At 46.8% G+C, this 27,267-nt stretch overlaps 2 protein-coding genes across 5 annotated transcripts in view; one reads left to right on the forward strand and one right to left on the reverse strand.

The window, feature by feature from the left end:
• The window catches only part of LOC115083762 (zinc finger protein OZF-like), a 30,817-nt gene extending 26,339 nt beyond the window's left edge, over positions 1 to 4,478 (reverse strand). The window contains exons 1-2 of one of the 2 annotated variants that reach the window (XM_029587770.1): positions 4,234 to 4,478; positions 3,037 to 3,163 (exon numbers count right to left, since the gene is read on the reverse strand). In XM_029587770.1, the coding sequence (XP_029443630.1) occupies positions 3,037 to 3,163; positions 4,234 to 4,329 (223 nt within the window). In that variant the 5' untranslated portion in view covers positions 4,330 to 4,478. The remainder of the gene's footprint in view (positions 1 to 3,036; positions 3,164 to 4,233) is intronic. The other variant, XM_029587769.1, reaches the window with a different exon arrangement.
• A 14,144-nt stretch (positions 4,479 to 18,622) lies between these two features.
• LOC115083767 (gastrula zinc finger protein xLCGF3.1-like) overlaps positions 18,623 to 27,267 on the forward strand; it is a 165,364-nt gene continuing 156,719 nt past the window's right edge. Inside the window, exons 1-2 of one of the 3 annotated variants that reach the window (XM_029587785.1) lie at positions 18,623 to 19,179; positions 26,500 to 26,626. In XM_029587785.1, coding sequence (XP_029443645.1) covers positions 19,156 to 19,179; positions 26,500 to 26,626 — 151 coding nt within the window. In that variant the 5' untranslated portion in view covers positions 18,623 to 19,155. The remainder of the gene's footprint in view (positions 19,180 to 26,499; positions 26,627 to 27,267) is intronic. The other 2 variants (XM_029587784.1, XM_029587783.1) reach the window with 2 other exon arrangements.

The following is a 27,267-nucleotide window of genomic DNA, read 5'->3' on the forward strand; positions in this document are numbered from 1 at the left end:
GAGACCAATTCCTCAGCAACTGGGCTTCCAGAGGTCTCATCCTGGCTCCTGCCCATGGTACTACTCTTATTATTGAGGACATCGAGCCTAACACCTGTAGGTACCTCCAGACAAAAGGGCTCGCAAAGCCTAGTAGGTCCTTTATATGCCCCTGGATCTTCTTTATTCTGTTTTCGGTGAGACACACCTGTCCCCTCTTTGTATCAAACTGAACTCCTAAGTAGATCAGGGTTTGTATTGGTTCTTTGCCTTGTTCACCACCCAATCTAGCCCTTCCAAGACCTGCATGATCCTCTTCGTTGCTAAGCTAGTCATCCAGATAGGAATGAACTCTGATTCCCTCCTTGCGCTACCACTACCATCAACTTGGTGAAGGTTCTTCGTAATGTTGACTGTCCAACGGCAACGCCCTGAACTGGAAATGCTCTCCTACGATCATAAAGCACAGGTAGTGTTGAAATTCCCTTGATAGGGACATGGAGATATGCTTCTGTCAGGTCTAGTGAGGAGAGAAATTCTCCCATCTGTACTGCTATCATCACTGTATCCAGTGACTCCATGTGGAAATGTGGGATGACTAGTGCCTTGTTTACTGCTTTGAGGTCCAACACTGGTTTGTATGTTCCTTCTTTCTTTGGAACCACAAATATATGGAGTACACTCCTGTACCTCTTTCTTTTTTTGGCACTCACATTATTTATTTATTTGACAGCTTTTCTATACCATCGTTTAGTAGTACCATTAAAACAGTTTACAAGTCAAACAATAAAGAATATAAAATACAACATTTCTAATAAAATTAATAATAAAAATAAATGCTAAAAAGTCAAATTAATAGTAAAATACTAAAAAATCAAATAAGAGCTAAATCAATGCAGCATTAATATAAAGTTACTAAAATGCCTGTAGGTGGAGTAACCTGTCCGGCATTTGTTATACTGCTGCTCTTCTGCACCCCTTTTATAGAGAGACTACAAAGGACTCCCTTATGGGGAATTTCAATTCTGGATGATATCCTTGTTGAGTAATCTGTAAGACCCACTGGGCTTCTGCTACTTCGGCCCATTGATGATAAAATGCCTGCAACCTGCCCCCTACTGGTAGTAGGGGGGCATGGGCCTGCCCTGAGTCAGTGTGTCGGCTTACTATCCCATAAGACTGCCTGTTACCTTGAAAGGGCTGCGGTCTGGATGAGCGGACACTCGAGCCGCTTGCTGGCCTGAGCTGCCTGTGGTCTCTTGGCCATTGCCTCTATGGCTCCCCTCTGGGAAACCTCCTGGTTCTTTCCTCGGGCAACCTTTGGGCCTCAATTTTTCCACCTCGTCTCCAAAAAGTAGCTTCCCCTTAAAGGCTAAATTTCCCAAGCTTCATTTTAGAAGCTGAGTCTGCCACCCAACTCTTTAACCATAGCAGGCGTCTTGCTACCACACTAGTCGCGGCTTGTTTGGCTGAAACCCTTATCAAGTCATACATCGTAACAGCCACGAAGGTGGCTGCTGACTCTATTAGCCCCGGATAAGTTGCGCTCCCCACGGAGCCTGCTCCCTCTGGCTCTTGCTGGGCCCAGATAACTAGCACCCTCACTAGCACCCTCACAACATACCCCCACAAATTGTTGCCTGAGGTGCTAGGGATGACGGCTGAAAGGCTCTCTTTAGGAGAGTTTCTACCCTTCTATCCTGGGGGGGGGGGGGGGTCTTTCAAGATCACTCCGCCTCCCACAGGAATCGAGGGCTTCTTAGAGACCACTGATACAGCTGCATCTACTTTTGGGAGATTCAAGAACTTGTCTCTATCCTGCTGATCCATCAAGTACAGCTCCTGCACTGTCCTGCGGCTCCTCAGCCTGGACTACAGAATTTCCCATTCTGCTAAGAGCAGATCTTGAATTGGAATTAATGCCTTAGCTGGCTTTTTTTTTTTTTTTTATTTCTGTCAGAATCAGATTCTCCTTCCTTTTAACCTTCTTTGGGCTTATAAACCTGTGACACCTTAGCAATCGGTGTCCCTAGCTCCTCCGACCTGAGCAGCCTCATGCCTGAATATTTTACTTCCTCTGGACAATAGGTCTCCTCTTCCCCAGGCGGAGCTTCCTTCTCCTCCCCTCCCATGAGGAATGGGCTCTCCCCTTCTCTTCTGGTAAAGCCCCTGCAGCTCCCTGTCTGCCCTTCATCTGCCAACGTGCCTGGTGCATCGCCAAGATGAGGTCCAAGGAGAATTCGATTTCCTTTCCTTGCTGTGAGGGCCTCCGTCGCTGTTTTTTTTATGGGGCCTGCCCCTCCCTCAGATGCTGCGGAGAAGTGCTGCAAGCACCCTGATGCGGGCTCGATTAACGGCGCCAGAGACGTACTCGCAGTGGCATGCAGATCACGAGCCCCGCCTCCCTCCTCAAGCTCGGACTGCTTCTCCCCGTCGCAATTTCTGCAGAAAGAGCCGGTGATGCTAGGGATGCACCTGGCTCCACATCTCGTGCATTTCCTGCCTTTCTCCATCAGCCCACGTTTTGGGCCGGGCTGATTTTTTTTTTTTTTTAACTTACTGAGACTCCTAGGAGGCCAGAGGACCGGAATAACCTGCCCTGGGGAGGGAAGAACAGACCTTCGGAGGTTGTAATCGCACGGGTGCTCCCCCACCCGGTCCAGGCTTCCAGGGAAATCGACCTTAGGCAAGGCCATTGCCCTGAAGCCTCTTACACTCACCTGCTGGACCAGCGTCATTGTCCCCCACCATCTGCTGGAGGCAGAGACTACTGACAGCCTCCCTTCTGAGCCAGCCCATATTCAGCTGACGACATAGGAAGAAGTCAGACACTCTGTCCCCATCTGCTGGTAGGAGGGAGAATCCCATCAGTTCTTTGCTCCTGCAGGATGATCAGGAATAATACATTCCTGGGATTTTCTTTTAAACACCCAATGAATGTTTAAATATAGGTGCCTGGGAACACACCAGCTAAATTTCTAGTTACCCCATGCTGAAGGACTTCAAAATATGTTTCAGTGTACAACTTCCCATAATGGAAGAAAAATTAATCTTTACCCAGTGATTTCAGAGCTTCATAATTCTCCTGCATGGTCTCCTTGTAAAGCTCCTTCTGCCATTCTTCCAACATCTCCCACTCTTCCTCAGAGAAATAGACAGCGACGTCCTCAAAGGTTACAGGGACCTGGAACAGGAAGAGGGACCCGCTCAGCACCCACTCAGCCTCAGGCACAGCAGCACAAACTCCTGACATGCTGCCTCTAAAGTTTGCAGATTAGTAAACAGGATCTTCTGTGTCCATATTTGGGGAGAACCTTGGGCATCATCTGGAATGTTAATTCTAAGGAACCACCCTTTATATAAAATGACAACTTCCTATAAGTCTGAAAGCTTTTGTGGTCTTCATCTACATAATTAAGCTTTTTGGGTCTGGAGAAATGGGCAAAGTTAATGCAAGACTGCCAAGCAGGCTCTCCCACACTCAGTGATTTCTTCTTGGAGAAGAGCTGTATTATGTTAATTTGTTTTTTCTTTTGTTTGTAACGCGCCTTGCGGCTCCTGGAATGGAAAGCTGGGAGATCAGTTAATGCCGATAAAAGGATTACCACGATCTCATGGCCCACAATCGTCACCAGCTATGGGATACAAGGAGCATCCTCTCGGCATCCCATGTGCCGGAAGAAACAAGCAAACAGGGGTAGCATCTGATGTCTTCTGGAATACAACAAGAGTTGTCTCTGCTCCCCTCCCAACACCAGGGGCTGCCTGTCACTCCATCTGTGCACCAACAGGAAGCAGCGGGCTGGAAGCCAGGGCTTGTTTTATCTATGGAAGCAGAGCAGAGGGAATCCCAGGATTTAAAGCCCACACCCCCCCTCCCCCCCAGGAGCTGCACTAAGCAGAGTTCAGCCTTCACCTTGTGCAGACATCGTATCTGGGACACACATTTTCATCAGAGCTCAAGCCCAAGACAAGGGGGAGGGGAGGGGAGACGCTGAATAACTGGGGTCAGGGTGTGCCGCTCGGCAAAATACTGTTGCACTGAGCACCCTGACCTGTATTTATCTGCAGAAGCATAAAGTCTGAGTGTGTTATAATATGAGGAGTTAAAAACAAATCTGCCTGAAAATCCACACAAGCGCCCCTAAACCCTGCAAGAACATTTTCTTCCTTTTGCACAAATGCGTGCAAAGCTCACTAAAAAGCTGCCTGTGCAGGAAAGAGTCTCTGCCTGCTCCCCTCTGCCAGCCCTACCTGTGCAGGCTCTGCCTCGGCCATGCTCTCTCCTGCTCTCCTGGGGAGGAGGAAGCTGCAGGCTCTCCCTTCTCTCTCTGTCTTCAGGCTCTGCATTTCCCTCAATGGCTGAGGCTTGCGGAGAAGCTGCAGGAAATGTTCCGGGTTAGGGGGGAGGGGAGGAGCGACCTGGACAGAAGAAAGAGGCTGGAAGCCCTGCGGTCTCAGGATCTCGTGCAGGCGCCATCTTGGGACTGGCAAATAGCTGCTAAGACACTGGTTACAGTCACAGCTGCCAACCAAGTCCTTGCCAGAAAGGATACTGATCCAGGGCTGGGTTTGAAAACCTCCATTTTTTAAGCAGCCTTTGTTTGTTGACTACTAATGCTACTCCTGGGGGAATTCTGCGCAAAAAAATTGAAAATTCTGCGCACACATTTTCTGAATTCTGCAAAATTCTGCACATTTATTTTTCAAAATAACATAATATTGTTTTGCAAATTCTTCTGCATTTCAGTGCAATCCAGTATTATCATTTAAATAATAGTACAGAAAACAAAGAGCCATCGCATTTTTCTCACTTCGCTGCACGGGCTCTGATGCAACTGCACCTCCACCTCGGTGGCGTGGAAGTGGCTTCTCTAATGGATGCATCACGCCACTGCCGTATGGGAGACCTGGGATGAATCCCCAACATGCTCACTGTCTCTCTTCCATGATATCAGGCACATGCTTTCTCTCACATGCCATCTGTCACACACATGTTCTGTCTCCCCACATACAACTCTCTCTCTCTCACACACAGACACATACTCTCCTCCCACCCCCCCCCCCCCCCCCCCCCCCCCCCCCCCACACACACACAGACTCCCAGGTAGACACCTACCCACTGGCTTACAACAAACACAAGGGCTCAGACTCAGGGCCAGGGCCTCATCTTTAGCCCCTCTCTTTCCCCCTCCCCCCTTCTTTCTCTGTTTCTCTTTCCCCCTTCTCTTTTTCTGTCCCCCTCCCCTCTGTTTCCCCTCCCTTCTCTCTCTCCCTCTTCTTTTTCCCTTCTTTCTCCCTCCCGGTTCCCCTCCCTTCCCGCTCCCTTCTCCTTTTTTTCCCCCTCTTTCTCCATTCCCCCTCCTTCTCTATTCCCCCTCCCCCTTTCTCTCTATTTTCGATTGTGTTTTTAGTTTTAAGCACGGTACAGCTTGCTAACCTCGAGCCGCCGGTGCCGTGCTGCGATGCCCCCACTCTCCGTGCGCCACCTGACTTCGCTGTCCAGGATTGGCCGCTGTCCATACGCGGCACGCTTCCAGTTTTTTTTTTTTCCTGTTCCGGGGCGGGAGGAAATCGCGAGGCAACGGTGCGAAGAAGGGCAGCGAGGGAGGAAATCTGCGTGGCAGCGAGGAAATCTGCGGGAACTGCAATGAGGGAAGAAATCTGCGAGGTGAGGGAGGAAACCTGCGCGAAGGAGGAATTCTGCGCAAATTCTGCATTCCGCAGTAGCGCAGGATTCCCCCAGGAGCACAATGCTCAGAGTTAGAAAAAGGAGAGTTATAAAACTGGGCCAAACGTTTTATCTTAAAAATAGTTTAAGGTGAGAGTTGGCAAACCCTGGATGGATCCGTTTCCAGGAACCTCATTTTGGGCCTGGTTTTGATCCCAGTGATAGTTGGGATACCATGAAGAGCTCATCTCTTGACTCTCAGTCAGACAAATGCAACACAGCAGTGGTCTTCACTGTTTTTTTTTTAAGAAGTGGGCCCCTTTGGATCCAATGGGGCTGGAGAAACCGGGTTGGGGGTCCGCTTCCAATGTCACAGCTGACTGGGGGGGGAGGGTGACCCCCCCCCCCTCACTGCTTCCCATTGGCACCACCACCACTCCCTTTGCCCCTTCCTCCCTGCTGATCTTCAGCTAACTGGGGTCTGTGTGTTGCTTCCATTTGCCCTCCACCTCCAGCCCACCCCCCTCCACTTGTCCCCTCTCAAATTACACTGGCCCTGGTTCCCCTTGCCAACAGCAAGATGCAGTCTGCAGCTCCGTGCCTCCACTCCCCCATCTGTGGCGCTCTTCCTCCTGCCAGCTGTGCCCTGGGGACACCTGAAGGAGGGAGGGCCTTCCAATTCCTGCCTCTCTTGAGACTTGGGTGCCCCTGCTCCTCTGGCTTCTGCAGGGGCCTGGTCAGGAAGGAGGCAGGGCTGTTGGGACTCAGTCTTTGCAGCATAGCAGTCTGCCTCTACTGCTCCTCTCCGAATCCCTGTGGGACCAGGCTGAGCCAGAAGATTGTTTGCTGCCATGGTCTGCCTCTCCTTCCTACACTACAGCTAACTTTTGGGCCGGGCTCTGGCTGGAGCAGCAGCCAGGCTCTTCTCGCTGTTGTGGTCACCTGTTTTCTCCTGCTCCTCTTCAGCCGTGCAGGGAGCGGCGTGGCCTTCAGTTGTGGATGGAGAATGCATAGGGTATAGTTTTTCACAGTGATAGTGGACCATTCAGGGGTCATCACTGGCCCTTTGGGCTTTACCTTGAAGAACACTACAATACAGAATTCTCCCACCAGGTGGGGTTACTAGATGAATCCAGATAGCAAGTCTGCTTATCATAAATGGTATTCTTCAGACAGCAGGATGAATTAGCCATGAAACATGGTGATGTCATCCAACAGCAACAACTGAACCCTTCTCTCTTGGCTCATAGAGCTTTTCCTCTACTGAGCATATTCGGGGGTTCCCGTGTGAGTGTTGCCTCGTGAGCCCCTCAGGTTGATTTTAGACCTAAATCTAGCTAGGTAGTCGACTGTCCAGGGAGGTGGGCAAGTATTTAGCATGGCTAATTCATCCTGCTGTCTACAAAGATAAGCAAACTTGCTTTCTCCATCAACAAGCAAGGCTGAATTAGCCATGATGCATGGGGAGTCCCAAGCTGAGGGCTGCATTGGAGCATTTACTGAAAAAGCAACCCAGAACCCCACCATGGAGAACAGACTACTGGGTGCTTAGGCTACGCAAATGTGCTTCTCCAAATTTATTGTCACTTCTTGATCGGTTGTCCAGATAGCAATGGAATGTGAAGGTGTGCACTGCTGACCAAGTTGAAGCTTTGCAGATGTCTTCAAAAGGAACAGTTGGCAGATGAGCCTCTGATGCAGCCAAGTCTCTCATTTGATGACCCTTAACTGAGTCTATAATCTGAAGGTCAGCAAGTGTATGACAATGCATGATACAGTCTGCTAGCCAATTGGACAGTGTATGTTTAGCAAGTGCTATGCCCAGTCAGTTAGGATTGTAAGAGATGCATAGTCACGAATCCCGAAAATGTAGCTTGAGTTCTCTTTTGGAGGTAAGCCAAAGCTCTTTTACAGTCCAGTGTATAAAGGGCTTTCTCACTTTCATGTGCATGTAGCCTTGGAAAGAATATGCGTAACATGATGGCTTGATTTACATGTGTAATCCCAGAGGCCATATCTCAAATTACAGTTTTAGGCGATACACTTCCCTTGATATTACATAACTTTAATCAATAGGATTCCCTGTGACTTTCAAGGCTCTATGCATTGCAAAACACTTAAGTCCCAGTTAAAAGTTCTTGTATACAGCAGTGATGATAACAGCACTGATGAGCATTAAAATCATTAGGCAGTAAAAAGCACATTGGAAGCTGACTTGGTTTCCAACTTTACTTTTATTGATATGTTATGAAATGAAGTACTCCCTTTTTCCTCATAGTATCAGATTGCTACAGTTTGTATTCTTCTTCTCCTCCTCCCAAGATCTTCAGTAGATATCCATGGTTCTGCTAGGGATCCTGCTAGTTATACCTCTTCTCTGTGCAGCCCAGCATCTTTCTGGCTTTAGCTATCGCCTTGTCACATTGCTTTGCCACCTTCAGATCGCCAGACACAATCACCCCAAGGTCGCTCTCCCGATCCGTGCACGATAGTCTTTCACTCCCCATCACATAAACAGCTTTTTTAGATTTCTGCACCCCAGGTGCACGACTCTGCACTTCTTGGCATTGAATCTCAGCTGCTAACAAATCTCCGACTGCTTTCCTCTGCTCCTTCAGGCAGGTCCACTCTGTTGCAGAAGGGAGAAGGAATGCTGCCGGAGGCCAGGCCGGGCGGCAAGGAGGAGGGACGCCCCTGCCGACAGGGGGTGGAGCAAGAGGGGGCGGGGCAATGGGACGCCATCTCACCCCTTGCCTCAGGCGGAAGACTGCCTCGAGCCGCCCCTGACACCAATGTATATGGAAGCACCATTTTCTTTTTTTATTTTTAGGAGGGCACGTTTCTTCCCTGCCCCATGTCCCTTGCATTTCAGTTAGTTGGATCTTGTTTTCGACATAAAGCGCAACTCCTTCCCCTTTTCTGTCCTCTATACACTTCCTTAACAAGTTATAGCCCGGGTTAGCCGGGTCCCAGTCATGAGACTCTGTGAACCAGGTCGCTGCAACAGCATCGAGGTCCAAGTCTGCTTCCACCATTAGAGCCCGCAGGTCTGGGATTTGATTGCTCATAGCTTTCCATCTTCTCTCCCTCGGCTTGTTGCTCTTTTTTTTTTGGACATTTTATTTGCAGCCTCCTTTCTCTTTCTTTGGCTGCTGCCAGCTTGGGCTCCAACAGCAGCCCACAGTCTCTTTTTTGGCCACCACCGACGACCTGCGGCTTCTTTTTCCTTGCTCTGGCGGTGATGGCACGCGGCTTCTTTCTTGTTCGTTGGCTGCCACCGGCTCCAGCAGCGGTCTTTCTTTTTTTTTCCTTGGCTGCGCCCGCGCTCTTTTTTCAATTTCTTGGCGCCGGTGACCTGAGCGCTGGAGGCGTCCTGCTGCCTCCTTTATTTTCCCCCGCTGCCGCCGTTCTGGGATCCGGCAGCAGGCCGCAATCTCCTTTCCCTTTCTTTGGCCGCCACCGGCCTGGGCTCCAGTGGCAGCCTGCGGTCTCTCTTCTCTTTTGTCCGTTGGCGGCCCGTGGTCTCTCTTCTCTCTGTCTCCATACCACTAGCACTGCAGGTTTTCCTGCCTGCAGAGTTGTTTGCCTGAATGAAGGGTGAGGCGGCTGCGGCAGGAAGGTTTCAGGGGGCAATTTTGGAAATGCACCAGAACTTTGGACAAAATTGCGGAAAAGATAGAGGGGCTCTCCAAATAACCTTGGGGGAGTCTAGTCCACTGAAACGTCTTCCCCCTCCTACTGGAAAGCAGTCAAAGGACGAGAGGATGCCTGCAGCAGCACACTGGACAATGCACTAGACAAATCCAGGAAAGTATGTACTGCACCCATGGTGTGGCGCTGCAGTAGGATGGCAGGGTTTTCCACACAGGGAAATTCAGGATCAGCTCGGTAATTAAGATGATGAAGGTCAATGACCATACGCCAGCAACCATTGTCTTTCAAAACAGGGTACAAAAGTGTATTGAACGGGGAGCGTGAAGGTTCTATAATCCCATGAGCTAACAATTCTGAAATCTGCCCTCTTATCCCCCTAATTGCCTCTGGGGAAAGTTCATATTGAGCCTTACGGGGTCCCTGCTCTCCCTTCTGCAGATTTATCTTAGGCTGTGCTGATTTGGCAAACCCAAATAGAGGTTCCGGGGTAGTCCACACTGGGGAATCTGGCAATAAAGGAGGAACAAGTGAAGACTTAGCCGCTAGTTGTAATGTTTGCCGCGGGAATCACAATGCTGCGCTTTCCTCATAGGGAAGGAAAGACAGCTCAATATCAAGCTGGGTTAAAAGATCCCTACCTAAAAGGTTAACAGGACACTGTGGGGAATACAGAAATGGAGCTGTTAGTCTTTGACCTAAACATTCAATTTGGCATGGAAGAGTTAATCGGGTTTGGGTAGCACCCCCTTCAAATCCCATAGTGGGTCTGGTTTTGGTAGACGAGAGAACACCAGGCAGTAGGGTGGTTAAAACACTGCTGGTAACTCCTGTATCAATTAACATTTCAAAAAATACTGCAATGGTTTCGCTGGTCTATCTCTCATCACATTTCAAATAGCCATATTACACATAAAAGAATATATGAATATATCATTTGATAAGGGACACCCACACACAGAGTTTGTATATCAATCAAACCCAGAATAGGTGATGAGTCACTTTACTTTATTTTAAATCCACTTTGTTTAGATAATTTTGGGTTGGTTTTTTTTTAATGTTTTGTAAAAGTCTCTGCAAAGAACTCCTTGAGTGCTGATGAACTTCAAGATCATATATCAAATATAATGGGACAAGTATTCCATGTAACCATACATTTCATTTGGCAAACACTGTCTACAAATCTCAAATCCCAATCCAAAACTCAATTTACGTTTGTAACCGAGAGAATACTCATCGCAGACCATTAGATGAAAGTCACGATTCCCGACATGATCGTGTTTCGAACCAACAGGTCCTGCTTCAGGGGAAATATACTTTCCAAATCTTCATTCCATTCTCTCAGCACTCGGTTCTATCAGCAGAATTTTTCAAATGGCTAAACTTCACCTCTTTTTCCCGTGGTCTGATTTCAGACGTGCATGTTCAAAATATGGTGGATCTTCGGAGACTTTTATCTCTCTCCCGGAAATGACGTATCGGAACACAGTCAGCATGGCTTTACCCAAGGCAAGTCTTGCCTCACAAATCTGCTTCACTTTTTAGAAGGAGTTAATAAACATGTGGATAAAGGTGAACTGGTAGATATAGTATACATGGATTTTCAGAAGGCGTTTGACAAAGTTCCTCAAGAGAGGCTTCTAGGAAAAGTAAAAAGTCATGGGATAGGTGGCAATGTCCTTTCATGGACTGCAAACTGGCTAAAAGACAGGAAACAGAGAGTAGGATTAAATGGACAATTTTCTCAGTGGAAGGGAGTGGTCAGTGGCGTGCCTCAGGGATCTGTATTGGGCCCCTTACTTTTCAATATATTTATAAATGATCTGGAAAGAAATACGAGTGGGATAATCAAATTTGCAGATGACACAAAATTGTTCAGAGTAGATAAATCACAAGCAGATTGTGATAAATTGCAGGAAGACCTTGTGAGACTGGAAAATTGGGCATCCAAATGGCAGATGAAATTTAATGTGGATAAGTGCAAGGTGATGCATATGGGGAAAAATAACCCATGCTATAATTACACAATGTTGGGTTCCATATTAGGTGCTACAACCCAAGAAAGAGATCTAGGCGTCATAGTGGATAACACATTGAAATCGTCGGTTCAGTGTGCTGCGGCAGTCAAAAAAGCAAACAGAATGTTGGGAATTATTAGAAAGGGAATGGTGAACAAAACGGAAAATGTCATAATGCCTCTGTATCGCTCCATGGTGAGACCGCAACTTGAATACTGTGTACAATTCTGGTCGCCGCATCTCAAAAAAGATATAATTGCGATGGAGAAGGTACAGAGAAGGGCTAACAAAATGATAAGGGGAATGGAACAGCTCCCCTATGAGGAAAGACTAAAGAGGTTAGGACTTTTCAGCTTGGAGCAGAGACGGCTGAGTGGGGATATGATAGAGATGTTTAAAATCATGAGAGGTCTAGAACGGGTAGATGTGAATAGGTTATTTACTCTTTCGGATAATAGAAAGACTAGGGGGCACTCCATGAAGTTAGCATGGGGCACATTTAAAACTAATCGGAGAAAGTTCATTTTTACTCAACGCACAATTAAACTCTGGAATTTGTTGCCAGAGGATGTGGTTAGTGCAGTTAGTATAGCTGTGTTTAAAAAAGGATTGGATAAGTTCTTGGAGGAGAAGTCCATTACCTGCTATTAAGTTCACTTAGAGAATAGCCACTGCCATTAGCAACGGTAACATGGAATAGACTTAGTTTTGGGGTACTTGCCAGGTTCTTATGGCCTGGATTGGCCACTGTTGGAAACAGGATGCTGGGCTTGATGGACCCTTGGTCTGACCCAGTATGGCATATTCTTATGTTCTTCTCAGATGAAATCACCAAGTAATCCCACACAAAATAGCAATAGAGAATCGTTGTTTACTTCCAGCAATGTATCGAATCCACTCATTTATTTAACGTGTCAGAGACTACCTCAAAAGGCAAAAAGGAACTTCCAACGCCCATAAAACTACAACTACAGTTTTCAACTCAGTCCGTTCTTCACCAGCATTATACAGGGTCTTCGCCTACGTCCAAATTTTACTTCATTTCGAAAAAGTATAGTTCTCAACCCGGTCCACCTTCCTTCACCTCACGTCAGAAATTCAGCTTAAAATATACCTCAACACCAAATACGTATATTATGTTGAATATGTTCCAAAAATAAATCCATCAGAGCCACTAAAACAACTTTTTACATCAAATCAGAGAATACCAATTGATTTTCTCATTCAACCTTGGGGGTGCACTATATTTAATGTAAAGATCCAAAAATGTTCCCGTTTATTAAGACGGGATTGTATATCACCTCCTCTAGTTCCCCTCTGTAGTTGTTCCAGAATTGATCATTGTAGATCAGTAAAACTATGATTGGCTTGTATACAGTGTTGTACCAAAGGAGCTGTTAATTTTGAAGTCTTAATACAGCTCCTATGTTCAATCAGCCACGTACGAATTTTCCTCTTGGACCGCCCCACGTAAATCAAATTACATGGACACTGAATCACATATATAACGCATTCCGAATCACAGGTAGTAAATGCATCCAACTTCAATCAATTAACATTTCAACAGGATAACCATGAATATACAATGTGACAAGTGGCTCTCGGATACCTACGTCTGCATTAATTGAGGTCTGGGGCTACGATAATCTGGGAGGTCACGGAATGCTTCCCAAGTGGGGAACCCACTTCCATTCCCTTGTCCATTCCTCCTATGAGATTGGCAGGAACAAGCAAAGTGACCCCACTTACCACAATTCCAGCAATCAACATTCTGATGAAAATTGCTGTTCTATTTTCCATGTCCTCTGGGGCCACGGCTCCCTCTACCATATCCCTGTCTTTCTCCCCAATCTTGCCATTGAATCAGCGCTGCTGGCCAGCTCTTCGGGGGAAGCAGCTGCTCCTCAACAAATTCCCACAAATAATCAAAGTCAGGGTCCTGATCAGACTCCTCAGACTGAACTGCACATATACTTTGGTCAGACTTTTTCCTCGCTGCTTCCTGCTCAGCAGCCTTAACCTACATAGCACACAAACGAGACTGCAATTTCACTAGCTCTTCCCGTGGCTTTTCTAAGTCAGCACAGTACTGACGAACAAAATGTAAAATATGAGCCTGAATTTCCTGCCATGTCTCCCCTTCCATCCCCACAATACCATCTAAGCATTTCTGTACTGTCTGTGGAAAAGTCTTTTTTACAGCTTGATAGAACAAGGGCAACAATCCAGGTGCATAAGAACATAAGAACATGCCATACTGGGTCAGACCAAGGGTCCATCAAGCCCAGCATCCTGTTTCCAACAGTGGCCAATCCAGGCCATAAGAACCTGGCAAGTACCCAAAAACTAAGTCTATTCCATGTTACCATTGCTAATGGCAGTGGCTACTCTCTAAGTGAACTTAATAGCTGGTAATGGACTTCTCCTCCAAGAACTTATTCAATCCTTTTTTAAACACAGCTATACTAACTGCACTAACCACATCCTCTGGCAACAAATTCCAGAGCTTAATTGTGCATTGAGTAAAAAAGAACTTTCTCCGATTAGTCTTAAATGTGCCCCATGCTAACTTCATGGAGTGCCCCCTAGTCTTTCTATTATCCGAAAGAGTAAATAACCGATTCACATCTACCCGTTCTAGACCTCTCATGAGTCGCCGTCTGTGACCACTCCTCCTGAAAGGATGCTAAGAACACTAAAATGTCCTGGGAAGCATTAAACCACATATATCCTTAACTGTGGGATACAATTTTCGCACAGCTTGCCATATTTTGGGCTCGATGTTTGTTAAAGGGAACCCCATCGAAGTTAGACTGGGTCTGAGTGACAAGCGGCAGATTAGCCTCTCTAAAAAGAGATTATCTACATTAACTCCAAGCAAAGAAGCCAGGACCGCCTTAAGGTCCTCAAGGCATAAAGTATAGCCAGACGTGGCTTTCTCAAAGACATCTATCCATGAGCCAGCACCCAGGGATAGTGCAGGGAATTTGGCCACTAAATTGTGCATGTCAGTAAAGGACCAGGGAACATATGTAGGGACTGGTTGAGCCATGCACCCATCAGGACACTTAAATAGCAAAGGAAAGAAGGTAGTAGTGGGGTTTTCTCCTTCCTCTTCATATTTTTCCCATACTTTAAATCCCTCCCGCACATAATTAATATCCCACGAGGATCTGCCAAATAGGATGTAATCTCATACCAGGCTATGTTCTTGTGAAAATGAGAAAAGGAACTTTCCCAGGGAAAAGGGGTAATTTGAGAAGCTAATGCCCCAGTTTGGCCAGCCACGTTATCCACCCAGGGATTAACATAATACCAGTTGTTACACTCACTCTGTGCCACTATTTCCTTGGGGGTTAGGGTATTCTCTGGTTTTAGAATAGTCACAGGAAATTGCTTTCAGGCACGGAAATTATAACCCTTTAATCTTACTCCCCTCGTTTACCGGAGAACCACCACCCTTTGCAATGTCCTCTACATAACTCTGGGCTTGGGCAGGGGGTCGACTCCGTCTCACCCAGAAAGGAAATCAGCTCAGAAGTGTCTTCCTCCTCTTTTGGACTGAAGACCTGTTTCTCAAGGGAATCTGACTTGGCACGGGTCTGCAACTTGTCTATAGCACCCATGGACTGGGGAGGCTTGTACAAAGCCATCCACCTTAAGCTCGCCTCGATTCTCAGGACTCTCCCCCAATAAATGGTCTCCTGGTTGGGATCCTGAGTCGGAAGATAAACCTTCTGAATTTGAGCGGGGACTTCCTTCTCCGGAAAGGTCTGTGATGTACCAGGCAACGGGGTTTCAGGCAGTGGGGTATATCCGTAAGCCATGGACAAATTAGGATAAAATGAGGCGGGGGCTGAGGGACTGATTCCAGCAGAGCCCTGCGAACCATAAGGTGGGGAACTAAGTATCCCGAAGCCCTTGCTGCAACGGCTTGGCTCCAGTCTGCACTAATGGAGGGGCAAGTAACCTAAACCCACTCTGTAGCAGATCCCATAACCCTATAATTTGCAAATGCCTGTCATGAGATTTACCCTGTTTATGTTCATCGAGAAAGCTGCGTAATCCAGCAAGAACAGAGCTAGCAAGGGAGCCCTCTTCTGGCCAACTAACATAGGACCTGGCCTTGGTGGCTTTAAACCATTTCTTATTAAGTTCCTGGAAACAGCACAAACTAAATCTACAGGTAGCTTAGCATTAGAGTCAGACGTAATAAACTTTCGGTATCTGCACAAAAGATAACTAAAACACAAGTGGTGTCAGCTCCTGAGAGTGAGTCCCCCAACCCTGGAGGCTCGCATCTGTTGTGAGTACCAACCAGTCCGGTGAACTTAGGGAAACCCCCTTTCTCAGATGATCCACATTTAACCACCACTGCAGGTGAGTGCAAACCTCCATCGGCAGGTGAAGTTGAATCAAATAGACTGTGGGCTCCAATGAGACAGCAGGGAACGCTGAAGAGGAAGCAGATGCACCCTCGTCCATGGGATTACTTCCAGGGTCGCCGCCATAAAACCGAGCACCTATAGATAGGACCACAATGTCAGGCGTATTGTGTTCATCAACAGATGCACCTATACTATCAACTTCTGAATACAACCCTCTGGCAGGAATACTGAGATACTCTAGCGACTGAGATGGCTGAAGACTGTTCTTGGCCAGGTTCATCACCCAACCGAGCTCCTGCAACAAGATCACCTTGTGCGACACCAGAGAACTCTCTTCTAGAGTCTTGGCCCAAATCAGCCAGACATCCAAGTACGGGTGTACCAGAATCCCATCCTTTCTCAACTCTGCCACCACCACCATAACCTTGGAAAAAATTCTGGGCACGGTGGCCAGACCAAAAAGCAGCACTTGAAACTGATGACATCCAAAAACCACAAATCACAGAAAACATTGATGCTCTAGCCAGATGGGAATATGCAGGTACTCCTCAGACAGATCTAAGGTCATCAGAAACTTCTCCGACTGCACAGCCATTATCACTGAGTGCAAGGGTTCCATGCGAAAATGAGTCACCCGCAAATTACGGTTGACCCCTTTGAGATCCAGGCTGGGAGGAAAAGAGCCCTCCTCCTTGGGCACAACGGAATAAATGGAATATCGGCCCGCATTTTCTTGAGATGTGGGCACTGGAACCACAGCCCTCAGACTGAGGAGCCTTGACAATGTACATTCCACTGTCTGCCTCTTCTATGGGGAGTGGCAGGAAGACATCATGAACACGTCCCAAGGAACACTGTGAAACTCCCGTGCATATCCATCTCGTTTCTTCTCCAGAACCTACTGGTCTGACGTGATTTTGACCTACCTCTGATAAAAGAGAGAGATGACCCCCTATCTCCTGTTCCCTGGGGGGAGGGGGAGGTCGGCAAACTTTCATTGGGAGGCTCGGGAGGTTCCACTACCCGAGCCCGCATCCTGCCTGGGCTGTCTGGAACGAAAGGACTGAGACCTACCGAAAGGTCGAGGCCTCTGAAAGGCTGCTCCTCTGTAGGGCAGAAAATGCTTGGATCCCCTAACACGACTTCTCAAGCCAAAGGAGCACAGCGTCTGCTTCTTATCCGAGGAACCGGGAACTTGCCCCACTTATTGGCCATTTTCTCCAACTTGCTCCCAAACAAGAGTGAGCCTTTAAAGGGCAATTTCGTAAGGTTAGCCTTGAAGGTCGCATTGGCTGACCAATTTCTCAGCCATAACTGATGCCTGGCACTATTACCGAAGCTACCCCTCTGGCTATGGTGCAGACCAAATCGCAGCCCGCATCTGCCAAAAAGGCAGCTGCTGGCTCCATAACTGCCCTGGAATTCACACCAGATTCATCGATCTCCTGAGAGAGAAGTAAACAGGAGCAAGCCATCAGGGAACAAAAAGAAGCTATCTGCAAGGTCATTGCCAATGCTTCAAATGCTTAAGGATCACCTCAATCCTCCTATCGTGTTCATCCTTCAAGGTCACTCCTCTCTCTACGGGAATAGTCGTCCGCTTGGTGACAGCACACAGAAGTGCATCCACTTTTGGAAAACGCAACCGCTGTTTTGCCACTGGATCCAGGGGGTACAGTTCTTCCAAGACTTGTCCCCCTTTGAAATTAGCCTCTGGGGCACCCCACTCAAGATCAATTAATTCTTGAATGGCCTCCATAACAGGGAAAAACAAGAGGCTTTACATAAAGAAATCAAAATGGGATCTTTCTTTGGCTCAGACATGGATTTAGCCCCAGGGACTCCCAGCATCTTTAATGTCTGGGAAATCAGAGCTGGTAACTCATCTCTATGAAAGAACAGCAACCTAGTCCTATACGGTTCCAATCCTGGAAGAATTTTCCCATCCTCCAGGAAGCAAGGATCAGCTTCCTCCTCTGTGCCATCCAGGTTCCTATTGGGAATACCTGCTGCCAATCTAGGTGTACTTCGACGCTTCACCTGCAACTCAGACCTGGCAAGATTGGTCGGGGCTGAGGACTGTGCCTTAAGAAAGGACTGCAGTCCTTGAAAAAATTCCACCCAAGAAAAGGCAGAAGGATCCATGCCAAAACCAGGAGGCACCTATACTGCACCCACTGAGCTACCTTCCCCCACCGATGAACTAGTTAAGGGGGTTCCAAGGTCATGCACCCCTTCTGACATGTCTTTACCCAGGCCCTCATCAAGCTGGGAAGTACCAGGCTTAGTAATATCAGACGAAGGCAATTCTCCCTGAGCCTCCAAGCAGCACTGGCACAAGTTAGAGGGAATGCTAAGCTGAGAAGCCCGAATATGACAGGCAGCACAGAGGGCAAGGCGCTTAGGTTTCTTTGTTATAGGTGCCATCAGTACGCTTAACAGGCGACTGAAAGGTGTGCGTCCAGCTGTATGCGGGCTGCAAAAAATAGGCATCCAAAATTTAAGCGCTCAAGCCTGTGCTCGATGAGCGCCCAAAAACTGAGTGCCCCCCACTGCCACTCAAATTAGACTCCGCTACCAACTGGATGCACTGGCACGAACCAACAGTCCTGAAGAAGGAAGCTTAAGGCGCAGGAAAAACACACAAAAGCACCACCACAGCCTACCACGCGGCTCCCAGAGATAAGCCTAAGAGCGGGGCCTAGCCTAGCTCTGGATCTCAGCCCGGACGCAAGCCCTCCTTCCCCTGCATTCTCCCTTCTCCTTTCTCAGTGTAAAGCTGTCTGCCCCGCTGTGATGTCATCAGTCTGAGCCCTCAGTGTAAAACTCCTCCCATCTCCTGTGATGTCATCAGTCTTCCCTCTCACTGTAAAGATTCGTCCCCTTGTGATGCCGTCTGCCTGTGCCCTCACTGTAGAGATTCGTCCCCTTGTGATGCCGTCTGCCTGTGCCCTCACTGTAAAGATTCGTCCCCTTGTGATGCCGTCTGCCTGTGCCCTCACTGTAAAGATTCGTCCCCTTGTGATGCCGTCTGCCTGTGCCTTCACTGTAAAGATCTTCCCTCCCCCTTCCCTCAACAGTACCTACAGCGGATTCCTTCCGATCTGCCTCCTTCCAGCTCAGAGAGCAAACCAGCTCTGCATCGGTGCCCCTCTTGGCATGGAGAGGAAAGACAGCTGTACCATAACCGGAGTCTGAGCAGCTTTTTGCTAATCGCAAGATGGCGCTTGCATGAGATCCTGAGGCAGAGCTCTGAGACCACAGGGCTTCCAGTCTGTTTATCTGCCCAGATCCCTCCTCCCTGCCCCTTTTCTCCCTCCTGACCCTGGACATTTCCTGCAGCTTCTCCGCAAGCCTCAGCCATTGAGAGAGAAGCAGAGCCTGAAGAAAAAGAGAGAGAAGGGAGAGAGCCTGCAGCTTCCTCCTCCCCAGGAGAGCAGGAGAGAGCATGGCCGAGGCAGAGCCTGCACAGGTAGGGCTGGCAGAGGGGGAGCAGACAAAGACATTTTCATGCAGAGGCAGCTTTTTAGGGAGCTTTGCATGCATGCATGTGAAAGGAAGGGTTTAGGAGCTCGTGGTTTAGTCTGAACCAAGGAAATCAGGCTTCAAATTCCTCCATTATCTCAGGTACAAACTTAGGGCCAGATTCATTAAGGCTTTTCTCCCATTTCGTGTCCATGGGGAAAACCTTTAGTGAATCAGTCCTTAGACTGTAAACCCTCTGCAGATAGGAACATACCTACAGTACCTGAATATAACGCACTTTGAAGGGCTGAAAAGCAGAATATAAATAAAATAATAATCATATCTTTTATTTCCTGCTAATATTGCCATCTAAGATCACACACATTTTATTTTTATTTAATGTTTTCTTTTATTCTGCTGAGTTCAATGTCATTGTTCATAGTGAATTACAATTCACTATGAATTCACTATGAAAAAGCATTTCCAAGCCTTGATTAAAACCTCACTCATCAACACAAACTCTTATGCAATAACTGGCTCTAAATAAGAATCCACTTATCACAAATGTACACTCATTACTACCTGCTGTGTTTTTATCATATCATCACCATGCACTACTGTGTCTTATTTATTCCCTTGGTTACTTATCTCACTGGTTCATATTTATGTACCGTCACATTTATTCACTTAGGCTTATTTATTTAATCTGCTATACTATCACATTAACTGTATGAAATGTAAATATTGCATTGTTTAATCTCTCCCCTCTTCCAGTTCCAAGTTAATTTTCCCTGTTTTATTGTAACTTTCTCACACCCTTTAATTGTTTCACTGTATTTAAAGTTCACAGTTTTATTGGGAATATTTATTACATTACGCTATACTTTACACACATTGTTATTTGTAAACCGGGTTGATGTGATGCCTGTCATGAAACTCGGTATAACAAAAATAATAAATAAATAAATAAATAAATACAATAAGACATTAAAAAAGCCATAAAGACACATTCATAAAAGCATAAAACGGGCAGATTTTGAGAGTAGATTGCTATAATCCTTTCCCTGGACTCCCTATAAACTGCTTGCTCTCTGCTGGTACTCAGGGAACAGATGGCCTATTTTGAAAATTGAAAGATTTCTAAATAATTGTAGTTATTCCAGTATATTTTATTAGAAGAATGTTTCCTCTTTGTCCTGCCAGACCAGTAACCCTTGGGATTCTCCCTCCCACCAGCAGATGGGGGCAGAGTGCGAAAGCTTCCTCTCTGTCGTCACGACTATAAAGGCAGGCCCAGCAGAAGGGACGTCAGTAGTCTCTGGCTCCAGCAGATGGGGCAGAGCACAGATGATGCTGGTCCAGCAGTGTAAGAAGGGTCCTAGGGCAACGGCATTCTCCAAGGTCGCTTTCCCTAGCCTTGGCTGGGGTGAGGACCCCGCGGGATGACAGCTTCCGTAGCTGTGATCTTCCCTTCCCAGGGCAACCAGTTGTTTTGGTCTCCTGGTTTCTCGACGAAATTGCCTAACTGAGAGTAAAAAAAGAAAAGGCAGAGAAGCAGCCTGGGCCCAAAGCATTGCTGCTTGCCCTGGGTATGAACAAGAGGAGGAAGTGCGCCAGGTGCAGGGCCCAGTGGGTCCCTAGCGTCGCTGGCACTTTCTGCCACAGTTTTGACATTGGAAAGCAGGCCCCGGTAGAGGAAGATGGCCGCCTGCACGGGGAAAGCGTGCAATTGGCCGCTAAAGACGTGACGTCACGTCGTCACGTCTTGAGCGGCCAATTGAGCCCCGTGCAGGCGGCCATCTTTGTCTTCGTCGGGAGGAGCTACGATCGCATGTGTTCCTGATGATGGCTTCAGAAAAGTAAGTTGGCAGGCGTCCAAAAGCGACTTACTTTTGGGATCTGTCAAGATCCCAAAAGTAAGTCGCTTTTGGAAAAAAAAACAAAATTGTCGCTTTTGAAAAAAAAAAACCAAAATTGCTTTTGGTTTTTTTTTTGCTTCGCCGCTGTGTCCCTCCTTCTCCCGGAGCAAGGCTGCTTTTCGCGCCCTGCTCCTAGAGGAGGGGGGACACAGCGGCGAAGCAAAAAAAAACCAAAATTGCTTTTGGTTTTTTTTTTGCTTCGCCGCTGTGTCCCTCCTTCTCCTGGAGCAAGGCTTCTTTTTGCGCCCTGCTCCGAGAGGAAGGGGGACACAGCGGCGAAGCAAAAAAAAAAACCCAAAATTGCTTTTGGTTTTTTTTTGCTTCGCCGTTTTTTTTTGCTTTGCCGTTGCAGTCTCCGTGGCAGCCCCAGTCCGGACATCGGAGGGGGGCTGCAACGTTTTTTTCGCTTTTTTTTTTTTTTTTGGGCTTCGGGAGCAGGGGAGAGGACTGGGGCTGCCACGGAGACCGGCACCCATGATCGCGGCGGGGGCAGGTGAGCGGGGGCTGGGGGAAAGTTTGCCGCCTTCCCTTACCCATGCCTCTACCGCCTGGGTCAGGGTAGGCGGTAAGTTTGCAGGTTAAACGCGCGACAAAACGGCAGGGAAAACTAGTGATAGTCGGGGCGCGGGTTACGGGATGCTAGGGAATAGCTAATTCGCTCGTTTGCATGCAATATCGAGCTAATTCGCTCGTTTGCATGCAATATACATGCCGCGGGCGGAAGGGGTTGCCCGGGGAATTTAGGACGCGGTAGGAGTAGGTTAAAGGGGATTCGGGATCGCAGGAAGGGCTAACGCGGCCGAAAACGGAGTAAAAAGCGGCTTAGGAGCAGGGTAAACGCGGCCGCACTTTACAGGATAGGCCTGAAAATATTTTAGGAGCCAGGGAAGTTTGTGTTTTTTTATTTTTGCTTTTCACCTTTTTTTTTTTGTTTCTTTTCTTTTTATTTTGTCTATATTTTTAATTTAGTCGAGTTTATTTTCTTTTTGTTACTTTTCTTTTCTTTTTACCTCTTTTACTACTATCACATAGCATTTTTTGGAACATAAGCTTTTGCACCAGTTCTCGAAGGAAAACCTGCCATGGTGCAAAGTAATCTTTGTCACTTGCACCAGCTTCTTTCTCCATCAGAAACAGAGGAACATGACTGCAGAAAAAGACCATGTGGCCTATCTAGTCTGCTCATCCATGCCAACTGTTTAACTTTCCAGTCCCTGCCACTCCCTCAGAGATCCCCCGTGTTTATTCCATGCTTTCTTGAATTCAGATTCTGTCCTCATCACCGTCACCTCCATGGGGAGGATGTTCCGTGCGCGCACTCCCCTCTCTCTGTAAAGAAATATTTCCTTGGTTACTCCTGAGTCTACCTCCTTTCACCCTCATCCCATGACCCCTTGTTCTAGGAGGAAAGGAAACCTTTGAGATATTTGAATGTCTCTATCTTATCTCTCCTATCTCGCCTTTCCTCCAGGGTGTACATGTTTACATCTTTAAGTCTATCCCCATATGCTTTAGAATGAAGACCTCTGGCCATTTTAGTAGCCACCCTCTGCACAGTCTCCAGTATTCCAAGTGAGGTCCCACCAGGGATCTATACAGGGGCAATGCCACCTCCCTTTTTCTGCTGACCATTCCTCTCCCTATGCAGCCAAGCACCATCACCTTATCCATCTATTTGGCCACCTTAAGATCATCTGATACGTCGATCACCCATAGATCCCACTCTTGTTTCATGCATAGAAGAATTTCATCCCCTGCCCCCCTGGTTTTCTGTGGCACATTTTTGAAGATTCTGCAGCAATTATATGGCAAATTCAATAATTTATCAAATGAAGACATGTTACACCTTTAAACTGTAAAATGTCTCTCTTTGTTTTAAATTGAAATAGTGCAAACCATCCTTTTCATATTTTCTTGATTAAGTCCTTGTCGTCTTACCAGGAAAATGAGCTTCTGTCTGCTAAAAATGACCTCTGCATCATCAATTTGTCATGCTGGTAATTACACCGGAATATGTGTGCACTAAGGGGTAGATTTTTTAAAAAACCGCCCGGGCGTCCATGTGCGCGCGTTTCCCAGTGCAAGTACATGGACGCGACTATTTTATAACATGCGCGCATCAGCGTGCACGTTATCGAATAGGATTCCCCCGCACGTATGCGTGCCGGATTTTAATATCCGCACTGGCGTGTGCGGGCGGGTGGGCTCTTCCGCGTTCAGGGGGGATTTTTTTAATTACGCGCGGCGACACGATTTGCCTTTATCCCCAGTTCCCTACACCCCTACCTAACCTTCCTACCTTTTCCCCTCTCCTCCCGACCCCTAACCTCTACCTAGCTACCCTATCTCTTTTTTTTGTTTTTTAATTTACTTCTGCTCCTTAAGTAAATTACGTGCGACAGCCGGCTGCCGGTGCGCGCTTCCCCGGGACAGCATCTGATGGCGCTGTCCCGGCCCGCCCCTTTCCGATGGCCCAGCATGTCTGTGCGTGCCGGGAGTTACGTGCAAGGCTGGGCCCTTTTGAAAATGCGCTCGTCGCGCGCGTAAACCCCCCCCCCCCCCCCCCCCCCCCCCCCGGTTTTACCACGTGTGCAGGGCTTTTAAAATTTGGCCCATAGATTGGGCCCCTGGTAACAGATACAAAAAGGGGTTGAATTAGCAGAAGTTTAAGTCTTCTGAGCAATAGTGTCAGTCATCAAGACTTTTAAAAATTGAAACGAATGCCCCCTCTGCCAGCTGTGGGATACCAGCAGATGCAGACTTCTAAAACGCAGCCAGGTCATTGTAAACGGTGTACGCCTTGGCCGCATACGCAGGTGCAAGAACCTTTATAAAAAGGTACAATTCTTCTAAAGGGACGTCGCCCACCCAGAAATTTATATCAAAATCATCTTTGCTTTGTGAATCTTTTTAAGAGCTCTTTGAGGGATCAAACGGTCTGAGTGCTTTCTCTGTCCACTCCCACGTCAGCCCTCCCCCCCCTCACTTCAGGACAGGAGGAAGGAAGGTGGGGGGAACATAGTAACCCGGTGAAAGATGGTAAATAAGGGCCATCCAGTCTGCCCAGCAAGCCTTCTGTTAAGGGTAGTAGCAGCTGTCACTCCGTGCGAGTTATTGCCAAGCAGAAATGCAAACTACTGTAGGTGTAATAGCCGATTTATCCCATGTCTTCATTTCCCTTCTCTAGCCAGGGGGTATTCTCTCTGTTTTTCCCATGCCCTCTTGAACTCCATTACTGTTCTCCTCTTCAGCACCCCTTCCGGGAGGGCACTGCATGCATCCAGCTCTCTTTCCATGAAGTAACATTTCCTGACCATTATTCCTGCGTCATCCCCCTTGGAGCTTCATATCATGACGCCTTAATTTCCCTCAAAAAAGATTTGAGTTTTGTGCAGCATTAATTCCTTTCAGGTATCTGAAGGTCTGTATCATAATCTCCTTTGTCTCTCCTGACCTCTAGGGTATACATATTAAGGTCCTTCAGTCTCATCTCATATGGCTTTCCATACAGACCCCACACCGTTTTGGTTGCTCCCTAGTTGATGTTCCATAAGGACAGAGCCATGATCCACCCAGTACCATCCTTTTTTGCCTAAGGTGGCATCGGTGCTTCATCTGAACCAGGAGATTTCTCTGACCACTTTCAGGAAGGCAGAGGATACAAGGTCAGAGAGGAGCCTTCATCTGCTAGATGTCCACAGATTCTTGCTACGATACCTCAAGGTCACAAACAGCTTCAGGAAGTCAGACGGAATATTAGTACTGTTTAGGGGCCAGAGGAAAGGGCAGGTAGCACCCAAGGCATCCACTGTGAAATGGATCACGTAAGCGATTGTGGCAGCCTGCATAGGGGAATGCAGGCCAGTTCCACCCAGATTGAGCGTGCATTTGATGAAAGCTCGGGCGTTATCATGAGCAGAATATAATTTAGCAATCCCACAGGATTTCTGCAGGGCAGTGACATGGTCCTTATCGCACTCACTTCTGAAACATTAAGACTGGACCTGCAGGCAAGGGAGGACTTGAGGTTAGGCAAGAGAGCTCTAGAAGCCATGCAGGCCTTGTTCCATCCGGGTTAGCACTGCTTGGGCACATCCCACTTGTCTGGACTGGGTCTGCAGGATGAAGAGGAAGGTGAAATTTAAGCTTACCAGTTAATTTCCTTTCCTTGAGTTCTGACAGACCAGTCCATAACTCTCTCTGAAAGGAAAAAAAAAACCAGAAAAGAAGAAAAAGGGAAGGAATGGTAGTTGTCATTGTTTTATCCTTAGTTGGGGGCTTTCTCTCCCTCTTCTGAAATTCTCAAAAAAAAAAAAGATAGGAGAAATATAGTAAGACAAATAAAAGAGGACAGAGAGATGGGAGGGAGCCACCCTGAGGTGCATCTCCAAGAAAATGTTTTTTTCAGCATCTATTAGGGAAGGAAGAACAGGGCACCCTGTTCATAGTCTGATAGGAACATTAATTTTGTCTGGTTTTTTCTTTCCCCATTTTCACTTATGAGAGAGGAATAAAGAAAAAATAAAAGTAAAATAAAAAAGAGAAGCTAGGGCAAGAGGCTACAGAAGGCCTATCCTGCTATTCCAGAATATACAGCCTAAAATGACATTAAAAAAAGGAAGACGATTTCTTCCTCTCTCTACCTGCTGGCCTGCCACTCTACCTGCTGGCCTGCCACTTGTCAGGACGGGTCTGTCAGGACTCAAGGAAAGGAAATTAACAGGTTTTCAATGATGGCGACAGTAATTGTGAAACAAAAAACTAAATGCTGATAAGTGCGAAGTGAAGATCCTCAGTGTTGAATGTTATTGTTTATTTGTTAGGCCATTTTTATAAAAAAAATTGTAATGAAGCTTTTAATTTTTTTTAGCATTGTCGGTATATTGTCTGTAATCAAGATTTTGTTATGTTTTTATGAAACCATGTAAAACTGATATGACGGTCCCCACCAAATACCGGTATAGAAATTTTAATAAATAAAATAAATAAATAAATATAAGAAGCGATATCCTGTAGGTGGTCAAGCTGGTACAGCAGAGAGCGGGGTCACAAAGTTTTCAGCAGTGGAGACTGGAGTAAAGAGTCAGACTTGATAAGCCAATAATTCTTATTTACCGTCTTTGTTCTACTAGGGTTTAGGTTTCTGTTCTGAGAAGCCTCAGACTTTATCAAACACCCAAACAAAACCAAGATCCTTTTATTTATTTAAAATTCTTATATATCACATTTTGATCCTATAAAAAAAGGTCGCTTCTTGGAATTAATAATCCAGCTGTTCCTAGGGGGTATCCAAATGTGTTAAAGATTTGTTTAAATATTTAATAAACTTTAGAGGCAGCGCGTCAGGAGTTTGTGCTGCTGTGCCTGAGGCTGAGTGGGTGCTGAGCAGGTCCCTCTTCCTGTTCCAGGTCCCTGTAACCTTTGAGGACGTCGCTGTCTATTTCTCTGAGGATGAGTGGGAGATGTTGGAAGAATGGCAGAAGGAGCTTTACAAGGAGACCATGCAGGAGAATTACGAAACTCTGACATCACTGGGTAAAGATGAATTTTTGTTTCCTTATGAGAAGTTGTGCACTGAAATGTTTTCCATACTTCCAGTATGAGAAAGACGACATTTGGCTGGAGTGTTCCCAGTCTCTTTACTTAAACATCCAGTGGGTATTAGGGCTCAAACGCTTGCTTTTTGACCGCTAGCTAATCTCTCTGACATCTCCAAAGGAATTTATCCTCTGAAGTCTTAATAGATGAGCAAATCTCTGTAGTTTAGAATCAAATTGGTTGGTAGTATATGTGCTCTGAATAAAGGTACGATTTCTGAAATCTGAGTGAATATTTATTTATTTATTTAACATTTTTCTATACCGAACTTCATGACAGGCATCATATCAGGCCGGTTTACATCAAACTTAGGGGTTAACTTAGTAAAAAAACCGTATAACAAGAAGGCCGAAGCGCAGTTACAAATAACAGGGAGAATGAACTTGGAGGCTAGAGTAGCCAGGAAATAAAGGACAGAAAAAAAACTAGAGAATGAACATGGAAGAATTAGCAATTACTGAATTTGTTCATTTAGTCAGTTGAGCTAAATCAAAGCACTGTTGTGATGTTATGCTTGAGGGAAGGCTTGGAATATGTTATAACTGATTTCTTCACGGATTCCACAATTAAAAGTTCAA

This window comes from Rhinatrema bivittatum, chromosome 2, assembly GCF_901001135.1.
Source record: "Rhinatrema bivittatum chromosome 2, aRhiBiv1.1, whole genome shotgun sequence".
Taxonomy (NCBI): domain Eukaryota; kingdom Metazoa; phylum Chordata; class Amphibia; order Gymnophiona; family Rhinatrematidae; genus Rhinatrema; species Rhinatrema bivittatum.